Below are 12,510 nucleotides of genomic sequence, written 5' to 3'. Positions count from 1 at the left end.
AAGATACTATTCAGATATGATTGAATGTCCACCAAAAGTTGTGTCAGATTTAATCTTAGCAAACCATTGTTGACATGCAGAACGATAATACTTCCGTCTAACGCTGTTCTTATTTCCTCCCACCGCTAGGCTTATTTCGGCCAATGAAATTTTGTTTTACGTTTCTAGCCGATATAACGTTATCTGTGATTGGCTAATACGCAGACTGCTCAGATGTGTTTACAATCTCGTCAAAACAGTGTCGTCAGTTCAGTTAGGAAAATACTCAATATTTTGGTCACATCATGGACAATCTAAAGCAGCAAGTGATGATAAATCAATTTGTCCTTGCTGCTGGGTGTCACGCTGAACAAGCAAAACAGTTTCTACAGGCAGCACAATGGCAATTTGAGGTAAGGTGGTAACCTCTTCGGTGTTCGACTTTGAGATCGTAAACATGGCCGAATGTTTATCATTTCAAGTGTGGCGTGTTCGTGTGTGTACTGCTCTTGTGCTCGAAAGACCTTTGTTGTACCCTTTTGAATATCTTTGAAGAGTTACATATTTCGCATGAAGAAAAGTTATTATGGTTACAAAGAGAGCAAGATAATCATAAGTTGTATTGTTTCTGTTTTCAGGCAGCGCTTAGTATGTTCTTTCAAGAATCTTCAGTCCCAAGCATGTGCCGGACGTGTAACCGAAGTCACACAAATGGAAACTACCCGGTGAGTACTTTATCGACTGTAACTGTAGTGTAGGCCTACTGTTGTATTGAGGCTAGAGGACTACCTATTGTGACTATGTTGTGTACTTGATTCATATTTGGATTATAATTTCTCGTGTCCTGCCCTATTTGATATGATACTTTATCATTCTTGACATTTTTCACAACAATAATAATATAAATGATAGGTAGATGTACGGTAAATTTTTACTTATACACCCACACACAGATGCACTGATATGAATTCTAAACTGACATAATTTTTGCTGCAGAACACACGTATGGCCACTAAAACCCTTGCAAATCAATTGTTTTCATGTAAATATCAACGAAGTGGCTAGCTAGCCGTAAGTACGGCTAGACTGCCAGTCTAGCCGTACTTAGATCTAGGTTTGGCCCTATCGACTCAAGCCTGTTAAGTACACAGGTCTCATTAGATCTAGATCTAGTAATTATTCAGGTTCAAATACATGCAAATCAGTAAGGCACCTTTTGGTTTTGTCTCAAATACAAATACTTAAGACATTGCATACTAAAAATTTCATTTACAATTCAGCCATCAATATTAAGTACGGCTAGCCTGACAGTTTAGCCGTCCTTAAGTACGGCTAGCCTGGCTGTCTACCCGTACTTAAGTACGGCTAGACAAGAAGTCTAGCCGTACTTAAGTACGGCTAGATAAGAAGTCTAGCCGTACTTATCTTAGGCCCTATTAACATTAGAAAACAGGAGGTTTAAAATACATGCACTGTCATTAACCCTAGAAGCGCTAGGCGTTTCACCGGAAGTAACCCGCCAAAAATGCCCCGCCGCCACGGCCGATCAGTTGTAAACATGGGGGTTTGGCGGGGGGGGGGGAACAGCTGAGATACCCGAAATGTATACCTGCTACTGAAAAATGACCATTTACGGCTCAATGGATGATAAAAAGCATATAAAAGCATATATATTTTCTTTAAGCTGATAGAATGAGCCATTTAAAAATGATCAGCGATCAAATAAATACAAACAAAGCCGAGAACGCGATAGACTCAACAATTAGTACATCAGCACGGCGAAACAAGTAATAACACATAGCGTGTAGTCGCTCAGCGGGACCGCGTCACTTTATCGATCGATATCTCGGCCAAGAGACGCTCTACGAGGTCAAGATAACTTGCAAAGTCATTGGTCACTATTTATAACTTTGGCCTGTAAATGACTACGTCATTTTACATATAAGGAATACTGGAATTTTCCATTGAAAAGGGTCAGCGTCTGTGCCCTTTATATAGGGCCTGCGCACTTCCCGGGTAGCCCGGCTCACGCCCTTTATATAGCACCTGGTTTCGTCTCAAATACAAATACTTTAGGTACTGCACACTAAAAATGTATGTTTACAATTAAGTAGGCCTATTTTTTGTAAATGGTCAGTCTAGACATCATATTAAGAATAAGTACGGCTAGACTGCGAGTCTAGCCATACTTAAATACGGCTAGACTGCCAGTCTAGCCGTCATACAGCTAGCCTCTTCCAAATATCAATCCTAATTGCCAAAACATCAAATCATTGTGAAATTCAGGGCCCTGAACCCCCCCCCCCCCATGTTGTTAAAAGTAAATCAAATATTACTACGCCACTGGTCCTAGTTCTGTTTTAAAACATCAATAACTCAGTAACTTTTGATTTGCGGCAAAAATGAAGGCCATATTTGTGTTCAGCATTCAAAATATTACTAGAAAAAAAGTATATCAAACCTGTACATGAGACGGGTGTGTATTAGTAAAAAACATACCAATTATAATACTCTCCTCTGAGAGTCCTCTGTTCAAATTTTAGACTCGCGGATACTCCGTCACTCTGCTTTTATTTATATACTCTTTTATTTTTGAAGAAAATTTTCTCTTAACTATTCATAGAGAAACAACAACTGGAATTATTCCAGCTTGTGTTTGTTCTATATTAATATTAGCGTCATATTCTGGTCCCAGAGTCTGATTATTTAATTTTACTCTACTCTTCGACAGCACTTTGTGTGGCTGACTGAAGTTGGGGTTGTTTTGTTTTTGTGGGGTTTTGGGTTTTTTTAAGGGGGGAGGTCCTTCTAATAGCTTTGGGGGGGGGGGGGTCCCCTCTAATAATAACTTGTATCAGAGGCAACAAGAATTATATAAGTATCAAAACTGTTAAAGGTTGTTGGGAGGCACATTTCCACTTAAGCTCTGGGTGTATGGTAAAATAAAATAGCCTGAATGAACATTAAGTTCAAACATTAGAGACATTTTCCCTTGTATTTCCTCACAGCAATGGCTAGTATTAGAAAAATTATGGTTAATATATTCTGCTACTGAAATATGGTGGATGCAATGAGTTTAATTGTGTCACTCTTTATATATATTATATTTCATTGGGTTATGTCGTCATACACTCCATGTGTAAGAGTGCTCAAACTTCAGAGAAATACATAGTTCAGTGAAAAAAGACAAATAGAATACCAAATTTAGTTTGATAAAAGGCCAGCTCTATTTCTCCAAACGTTCGTGAAAATAAACTTGCACTCTATTTCTCCGAACGTTTCCGTTCTCGGGATTTGTTGATAATAAGCGAATGGAGTGGCCCGTGTGTGTGTGAGAGTGCATGTGTGTGTGTCGGCGTGCGTGTGGGGGGGGGGGATTTTTTTTTACATGAAGGATTTTAGTTTTTGCTGGGTGACTTAATGCAAAATAGGTTACTGCCAAGGTCGATCAGCCTTGTTTTCTCGCAGTACCTTTTGAAGGTATTTTCAAATGAAGTATAGTCCAGGAACGTTGCCCTCACCTCAACTGAAATATCTGAATATTCAGACATTTTAAAATCTCTAGCTCTAGAAATTGAATTCAATGCAAAAAATGCTTCTTCCCAGGCCTTGCAGAATGGCAGAATGAAAGGATGACGCCTAAATCCCGCAAATAACCCAAAAAATCTCGAGATCGGAAACCGTTCGGAGAAATAAAGTTGAACTTTTGTTTTCCCGAACGTTCGGAGAAATACTCACTTCGTTGATAAAATATAAAACAAAGCTGCAGAGAATTTGCAGTTCTTTGAAGAGGAATCAACATGTAAATGTGTGTCTTTTAATTAAGATTAGCCAAATCTGCTTCTTTGCAAGAGATGACAGTCAATAAATGATAGAAGTGGAGCATTCTTACTCTTAGTCTTAGTAAAACAAGTAAACTTTATGGTGATTGTTGTAGTAAGCGTTTTGTTTTTAATTGTTTGTTTGTTTTGTTTTCCCAGCATGAATTGTGAGCTTATTCCAAGAAATATTAATGAGAGAATTACCATGTATCTGGGGGTAGGAAGAATGTTGTTTTTTTTAATTCTTGTTGTCCTGCTAATGGTTTATCTTTTTAACAAAATTGTTGTGAAAAGAATTCAATAAACCCCTTTGTTGGCAGGATGTGTGGGTTCGTACTGTCAGTTTAAGTCTCAATGGACTCGGTGTCTAGATCTAGCCCACTCATGACATATTGGGAGACTGGGCCTTTGATAATAGTACTCTATATTCCCCATTTTACCCTTAATTTTGAAAAACTTTCAAATTTAATTCAAAAAGTGAAATTTATTGCCTTTTTCTGTCATTTACATTTTGGTGTTTACATTTTCAAGTTTTATGAAACGAGGGCAAGACTAGGCCTGTGTTTATTGATTGCTTGTAAGCGTAGCAGCTCAGTAAACGAACTTTTTTTAGCAATTTTGTACCAATGTGTTTTTTTATTCCCGAATACAAATTTACACTGTGCTTGTGGTTAAATCTCTGTATAGAAGAATTTACAAAAACATCCAAATGATTAGCGGGACTTACATGTATCAGTAACATTAGACAACTAGGTACTGCAAATTCTGCCAACGTTCATGATGTCCATGGTACAGCACAAAGCTAAAAGTTATGCATTTTCATCTTGTACCATTTACGCCATATAAGGCAACAAAGTCAAGTGGCTTCAGTTTGAATTAAGAATGGTACTTACAGAATAGGGAAATGAGTAATTAATAACAGCAGCTTACTCTAAATTATCTTCATTAGAATTTTCAGGATGAAAGAAAGAAAAGCAAATATTGGTCATTTCATGCGTAACTTCTAAAATGTTGCTCTTGCAAGTGATGAAATTTGTAATGAAGGGTGGTGTCACAGATATGAAGCAGCTGGTTTTTATTTTTTTTAAAGGGTTGTTCATTTATTATCATGATGTCAGTGATGTGTGTGCGCCTAGAGAAAGGTACCAAAAGTCGCCCGGACCGTTTCGAGCTACATGCTGTTAATGACAAAAATCACCTTTTGACCAAAATGTGTTTCCATTAAAAAAATGGTAGATCCACCTCTTTTTTTTTTACTAAGAGCTCAAAGAGTTTTCACGTATTTGGCTTCTAATTATTTTACTTTGCATCATTTTGAGGGAAGGTTATTTTGATAAAAACAAATAATGAAAACTGCTTTTTAAAAGAGTTAAAATCTCTTCTTGAAGCACATTTTCTCTTCCCTGCTGTTTTACCATTGATACATAATTGGAAATGAATTTTTGATGAATAAATACAATTAAAAAATAGTTTTTGTCAAGTTTGTATGTGTTCTCACGTTTATTAAACTTAAAAGCTCATTTTCTCAAAATTATATTTTTATACCCTACCTCGCAAAATGTGCAATATCTCAAAAACTACTTGAGATATCTGAAAAAATTCAAAGACCCCTGTGTCCTATAAGGTACAACCCTTAACTCAAAATGGTCAAAATCCGACATTTGGTACTTTTCTTTAGGCTCACACATATAGATCTATGTGCTAAGAAAGTGTTTCAACATCGAGTCTCCCATGATTAAAAGCACAAAGGGTTTGTTTCGTTTAAGTTGTGAGAAGACTTGCTAGGTTTAAAATCCCAAAACTTTACATTACTACCATTAGATGTGCCACATGTCTTTAATTATATTTTTTTTATCTACCTGTATTACTTAGCTACCTTTGTTCTGTATTATTATTTTTTATACTTCGTTATAAGCTGTTGTGACTACTTTTATTGCATTGACTGTTCAAATGACTCAAAATGTATGACACATTTCGAGATGTCTTTCAATTTTTAATTTTTTAAAAATTTTTAGTAAAGCTGTGAAAGTAACTTCAGAGGTACCACTAAAAATCTATTTGGAATCATTTTAGTAGTTATTTAGATTATCTTTAAGGGGCAATGTAAAAAAAACATTAATTAATGCCATACTTTTAATAGATTTGAGTGTTTTCAATTACATTTTTATTGACTTCCAATGTGGGTGGTTGGCGGGTGCTCTGGTGTGGTTTGCTACTTCTTTCCTGTCACACATCTATTGTCTTGATCTCCCCTCCTTCTATTTTATGTTTGTTACTCTCTTGTAGCACCTCTAATCTTCGGCACTTTTTGACCTTATTGTGTTGCAAGTGCCGTAAAACTATTACTAAAACAAAAAATACTTCCAATACATTGACTGTTTATGATGAAGAAATAGGGAGAATTTGGGTAACATTAATTTGAATCCTCAAGATGAAACTGCTGATGTGCTTATTTTGATTTTTGTTTCCTCATACAGAAGTTGGGGGGGGGGGGGGGGGGGGGTTCAGAGATAATTTGGTCGGTCCAGTATAAAACAATTTTGTTTTCATGTGCTATGCATGATTTATTGATATTATACCAAAAGTTGTGGTGTCGTCTGTCATTCCGATAAGATTTACTCATATTGGGTTGGTTTTTTAAGGTTTCAAGCGGGCTGTCAAATGCATTTTTGAAGTCATCATACAGGCAATAGACTCCAATTGAGGGTTTTGTACCGGAGGCACTTTTCACATAAATATTATTTCAAATTCAAACTTTTTATTGTAGGGCTTTTCTTTTCTCTAAACCTGCTTGTTCTTTAGCAACTATGGTGTCAGTTTCTGGTCTGTCAAATGATAGAAATTGAGTTAGATTACTGTACTTTTAAAATTGCTGACGGCGGTGTAGGCTCTGATTGATGACTGACTTCTACCTTTGTCATGTTTGCTGAACTGTTGTCCTCTTCTGGTCATTTTCCCTGTAACTGCTTCAATTTTATAGTTGAGTCCACTCACAATTCTCTAGGGTAATCAGCTTTAATTGGTACTGACTTATTCTCGATTTGCATTTGACAGCCTATTTATCACCCAAATGTTAAAAATTTATGTCGAGCAGGGTTTTTATTTACAGTCCGTTGTACTCCTTTGTGGCCTTTCACCACTCTTTTCAAAAGGAAAGTCTGGACTGATTCTTTAAAAAAATCCTGCAATGATATCCTCTCCTCTGTATTGTAAGGATCATTATAACATAGTTCTTTTGTAATCCCATTTAATCATTTACTTTTTGTTGCCTGCATATGAACCATAGACTACTCTACAATTGTCCTTTCATGTGGCCTTCATTTACAGGAGAGCTGGGAGGGATGTGTTGCTTTAGCATCAACAATAGTTTTTAAAGAACCAAAAAGAAACCTAGCTGAAGAAGCTGAAACAATGGTGTCCACTTCAACAACCCAGATACATAACTAGCATCCTCCGCTAATCAACATTCAAAGGTTGCTGGACATAGTTAATCCGTAAACTGGAAAAAATAAAAACCCAGATTTTTTTCCTTCTATTTGAGCAACCTCTAAACTGAGAGAATTCGACCATCCCGCAGATTACTGTTTTTTTGCTCAAATAGAAGGGGGAAAAATCTGGGGTTTTATTTTAAGCAGACTTATTTTAAATCAACCCCTTTAACAGCAACCATTTCCATTCACACTAGTAACAGCAACCTTTGTTGCAATGAATTGTGTGAGAAAAAAATTTTGATGGTTCAAAAACAGATTGACCCATAATATCAAGTGTGCATGCGTCCCTCCTCATCTCCTCAAAACACCTGCTCAAGAGAAAAATAATTATGCTGAGTAGGAGCTTAGTTCACACCATGTCATAAAGAGCCACCTTCCTTCAGTCTCTTTACGTCGGGGGGTCCTTGGCCATTGTGTATTATTATCACCCAACAATGGAGCATCCCCTCACTGGCGCTGCCTATGTTCTTGCTCTCAGACAAACCCATCATCACATTATGCAATTAGGATTTGTGTGTGTAATGGGGGTGTGGGTGGGTAGACATTACACACACAGTACACACACATACACCCTTGAAAATTCAGTTAACAGCAACCTCCACCTAACAGCAGCAAAGGCTTGGATCCCAAGGGGATTGCTGTTAGGCAGAGACCATTGTGTCGAATTTCTTGCAGGACAAAATGGGGCATGGATTGGAGAAGAGTATTGTGGTCCTGTGGTGCTTCCCACTGACATTTCATGATAACAACAGCGTGATGGCAAACCTTTTTTGTCTCATGAAATGAGTTAAAATTTTATTCCTGAGGCTGTTCACAGTCAGTCCTATCCCCAGTGACATGGTTTGGCTCTGTACAGTTTGCTGTATGTCAAACCTGTTTTTTTCTTTCTTCCTCAACAAATAATGTCTACTTTGCTTTGAATGCCTTTTTTTAGTCTTGGGTTCTACTCTGCTGTGATGTTTTTTATTTCATGATTGGGTGGATGTCATTTTATGTCATGTTAAAAGTCAAAGTTGTGCTCTTTTTAAGTCCGAATTTTTTTTAAAGTACAAATCAAAAAGTGTTAAGTGTAATATGGTAAGAATTTCATTGTTCCAACTGGCGAACTCATGGCTGGCCACTGTGATGCATTTAGGCGATGAATTGATTGGCAACATTCAATTTCAAGCTTTTTGATTGAGTGGCATCTGAATTCTTTTCGCTTTCTTATTTTACTCTGAAATATGTTCTTTTCACCCTGGTGTTCTGAATGGGTACAATTGGACCACTTTTGAAATAGTCGATTGACAGTGGATTATAATAACTGTAATAGCAACGATAAGCAAATCCAACCTCTATTTTGACAGGCAGCTTTTTCTCTTTCATCTCGATATTTTATTTACAGCCAAATGTTTAGGCAGTTATGAATTTGGCTGCCATTGAGCAGCTTTTAAAAAAAATTCTGTATAACATATGGTGCTGCGACTCGTTGTGTAACTCAAATTTCTATCCATCTGTTATTTTGACTTTCCAAGCTTTGAATTCCATTTAGACAAATAACTGTGCACTCAATAAGGTCAGTTATGTCTTGCTCAAGTGACTCTGGTTCGAATCCCCTTTTGGAACCTTTTTGAAGATGGATTGTTCATTGTTAAAGGAGGTTTTGTTTTGTTTTGGGGTTTTTTGCTCTCCACCTACCTGACTCTGTCCTGTCAGATATGAACGTTAAGTGACGAAGTCCCACTTTTTTAAAATAACTGATGAAGGTGAAGGGAAAGCATTAAAGTCCCATACCATACCATTCATTAATTTTGTAATTGTGCATCCTTTTTTATTAAGTCTTAAACTCAACAACACCCCCCCCCCCCCCCCCCGGGCAGTGCTACGGACTGAAGTGTCTTTAGGCCATTCCCAAAGGAGGGCATATTAATAGGTTCTTAAGCACAGTAGAAATTTACCTCTTTTGTATGTTTGTCACTCTCTTGTGAACTGCTATTTCCTGGGTGCCTTGATAGTCGAAGCAGACTTTGTGCTGTTGAGGCTAGAGAGGTGAGCAGAGTAAGCCTGATTCCCCTTTTGGACTTCTCTGTTGACATCCACCCCTTGGCGCTCATATGACCGTATGCAGTTGCGAGCGCCGTAAAACTCTATTAAAACAAACAAACAAAACTCAACAAACTTTTTTGTTTCATTTTCTACAGTTGTGTACACCAGCAAACACACCAGCCACGCCTCCAAACTTCCCTGATGCCCTGGCAGCATTAGCGAAGTTGACAACAGGAGACAACAGCAAAGTGTTTGGTGCTTCTCCTCATCCTCATTCTTCTCACCCGTTTCCATCACCTTCACAGCAAAGTCAGCCAGGTGTGGCACACTCTCCAAACAGCATGCAAATGCAAATTGAAACAAACAGCAGATAAATCTGTGTTGAATTTTTCATTGAATCGGCAGCTTGGAATTAAAGACATCTTTCTAATTCTGGATTGTGCGGTTGAAACTGCCGGCCTTGATCTTTAATTAAGGAATGATTATTTTTAGCATTCGTTACATACAACCATGTATTGCACAAACGTAGTGTTGCCGAGGCAGTTGGCCACTGATACAGTCTTCAGGGATTGATTCTGACAGGATGTTTGTGTAGTGCTGTGTCATGTAATTGGTTATTTTTCCACTAAGTGGACTCACGGGCCAAGTCTGTTCTGTAGTGTAGCTCGTGTGATTCTCTTTAGCATATATAGATGAAACTCAGTAGCCTACATGTAAGTACATGTACCTATTTTATAGTTTAATTGCTACTGCTGTAAAAGGAAAAGAAAACCGCATTGTTTGCTTGCTGAGGTTTGTGTAAGATTGCACAAAAAGAGGGGTTGATATAAATTCTTAGTTAATACCGTGATTATATCTTTCTGAAGTATGTACAAGTTGAGGACAACTGTACTGCTAAACGTGATAAACAGGACTATTGGTATGGTATCTTTTCTCTAGCTTTGAAATGTGATTACTGCTTCATTCATGGCTTTTTGGGGACTGAAAGTCTTACAAGTACGGTAACTGCACATCTAAACGGAAAATTGTGTTATATTATATTATGGAAAGCTTTTTCTTTTTATATAGAACTGCAAATTGCTTTTTGTACTTTACTTTTTTCCAGATAATAAAACTTCTTGTCCTGTGTCGTTTAATTTTTCTTTCATAGAACTACAAAGAGAAAAGTTTTGGCATGGACTGAACATGGTGGCTGCAACAGTGAAAAACAAAATGTTTCTCTCTTAGTTGTGGAAATGATTTCTGAAGCTGTACCTCCTATTGGATATATTCATTATCCTGTTCTCAAGAGGGATGTAATGTAATTCTACAGGATTGTATGGTAGGTCATGTACTTGTAAGCATTTGTCTATATGATATTACATTTTTACTTGACACACATATGGATGCGACTGGGACAGTGTGTAATTTCAACATGTCAGCATATCAGAGAGTTATGAGTATTGGTTGGAAATGTGTGTATGACAGGTAAGTAATTAACAATCCTCACTGGGTACATGGCATTGAAGTTGAAGTTCATTACGGTACCTTTTTCACTTTCTGTCTTTGCGACAATCTTTTTTTTTTTTAACTTATTTTTTAATTCTTTCCTCACCATAGTCTAAAATTTACTTCAATTTCAGATGGGTGTTGTGTTCACCGACACCATTGCTGAGACATTTTTTTCCCCTCTTCATTTTTGTCTTGTTTGTTTTTTGTTGTTTTTGTCTTGTTTGCTTTTTGTTGTTTTTGTCTTGTTTGCTTTTTGTTGTTTTTGTCTTGTTTGCTTTTTGTTGTTTTTGTCTTTGTTGCTGCTTTGTTTACAGAGGTACAACAAAAACAAATATGCCCATATCCCTGTGAGCAAGATGACATTGCTTAAACTTCAGTGAACAATACCTACTTCATTGTGAGAAAAGCTGCAAATTATTATTGCAATCTTTTTTGTCCTGGTTCACATTTCCCACCTGCCTTTGATTGGTATGTCAAGCAGATTTTTTTTTTCATTGATGTAAGAGTTAAAAGCATCTCTCGTCGTATTAACAGATCATGCCATCCACATCTCATAATTCATCTCGATAATTTTTTGTTCTTTTTTATAAGTAAGGTGTGTACATAAAATGTTTAGAACGTGGCTTGTTTTAATTTGTTTTGGATACTCTATTATAATTATAACAGTAAACACTGATCAATGATTTTACATTGTATAGTATTTTCAAGTGATGCTAAACATTGTATGATGTGTATTTTCTTGTTTTGTTACAAATCAATGTGTCCGAGTTTTAATTCATGGAATTTGACATTCATGTTGTCTGTCTATATTGTTTGTTGTTTTGTTTATGTGTGTTAATCCTTGCTGCCTGTTTTGTGCTGTAAGTGGCATTTTTAATGTTTTATGAAAAATACACACAACTATACATGAGAAATGTCTCTTGGTGTTTTGTTCGTTTTTTTGTTTTTGTTTCTTTTAATTTTATAGTATTCAGGAGTGGTGTGCTTGCATTGTTAGCTTATTATTTTGAATTTTACCCACAGTCTGTTTCAGATTTTTATGAACATTACAGCCTCGTGTAGAGTATGGATCATAAATAACGAAGTGCTGGTAACAAATGGATGGCGTCCTTATTGTGAGCACAAAATTGCTGTTAACTTGTCATCTATATATATTAATATCAAGTTTTTATTAGTACTGCAAGTAGGGGCTACTGTTATCGTTTTTTCTCCCTTATCATTCCCTCCATAGAATTGATCAGTTTATTTTATTTCGAGAAGTTGAGGCTCAACCAGCTATCCCTCCTGTAAAAAAGTCCAGATTCATCAACTTCATCAAGACTAAGATAAGAAGAATACATATGTACTACTATTACTACCACTACTACTAGGCCTACTACTACAACACTACTATTACTACTACTACTACTCATTTGGAACAGAGAAAGTTTAGAGGGGTGGAGTGCAGTTCTGTTTCTGATGGGTTACCTTGCTGGTGACAATAGCTTCAGATTGATTTGTCCTTATTTCGTTTATTAAGTTGAAGAGAAAATTTGACAATGACATGTAGTGGGGGGAATAGTTTAGGGAAATTATAATATATGGAAAAAGGATAAGTGGTTGCGTTTAAGGACAAGTGGGCTAATCCAGATTTTGGGGTTTCCAGAAATCTTGACCTACACTAAAGTGGGCATTGCCCTACCTAGGAGAAGTTTGGTATCATT

General features: G+C 36.8%; 1 protein-coding gene across 1 annotated transcript; it reads left to right on the top strand.

Moving 5' to 3' along the window:
* The first annotated feature begins 185 nt into the window (after nt 1-185).
* Nucleotides 186-11,725, top strand: LOC101855693 (UBA-like domain-containing protein 2-A). Its single transcript, XM_005112438.3, has 3 exons — nt 186-392; nt 618-704; nt 9,472-11,725. Exons 1-3 carry the CDS (start codon nt 285-287, stop codon nt 9,688-9,690), a joined length of 414 nt encoding a protein of 137 aa, XP_005112495.1. The 5' UTR covers nt 186-284; the 3' UTR covers nt 9,691-11,725.
* The last annotated feature ends 785 nt before the right edge of the window (nt 11,726-12,510 follow it).

This window comes from Aplysia californica, unplaced genomic scaffold, assembly GCF_000002075.1.
Source record: "Aplysia californica isolate F4 #8 unplaced genomic scaffold, AplCal3.0 scaffold01274, whole genome shotgun sequence".
Taxonomy (NCBI): Eukaryota; Metazoa; Mollusca; class Gastropoda; order Aplysiida; family Aplysiidae; genus Aplysia; species Aplysia californica.
The sequence above is the reverse complement of the archived record's forward strand: the minus strand, read 5'-3'. Positions and strand labels throughout refer to the sequence as shown.

What these genes read in the sequence shown, in the direction of transcription:
- LOC101855693 (XM_005112438.3), top strand. Translation starts at nt 285, where the DNA reads ATGGACAATCTAAAGCAGCAAGTGATGATAAATCAATTTGTCCTTGCT. An exon ending in CAGCACAATGGCAATTTGAG is followed by an intron (nt 393 to 617) that starts GTAAGGTGGTAA and finishes TTCTGTTTTCAG; the next exon opens with GCAGCGCTTAGTATGTTCTT. An exon ending in ACACAAATGGAAACTACCCG is followed by an intron (nt 705 to 9,471) that starts GTGAGTACTTTA and finishes CATTTTCTACAG; the next exon opens with TTGTGTACACCAGCAAACAC.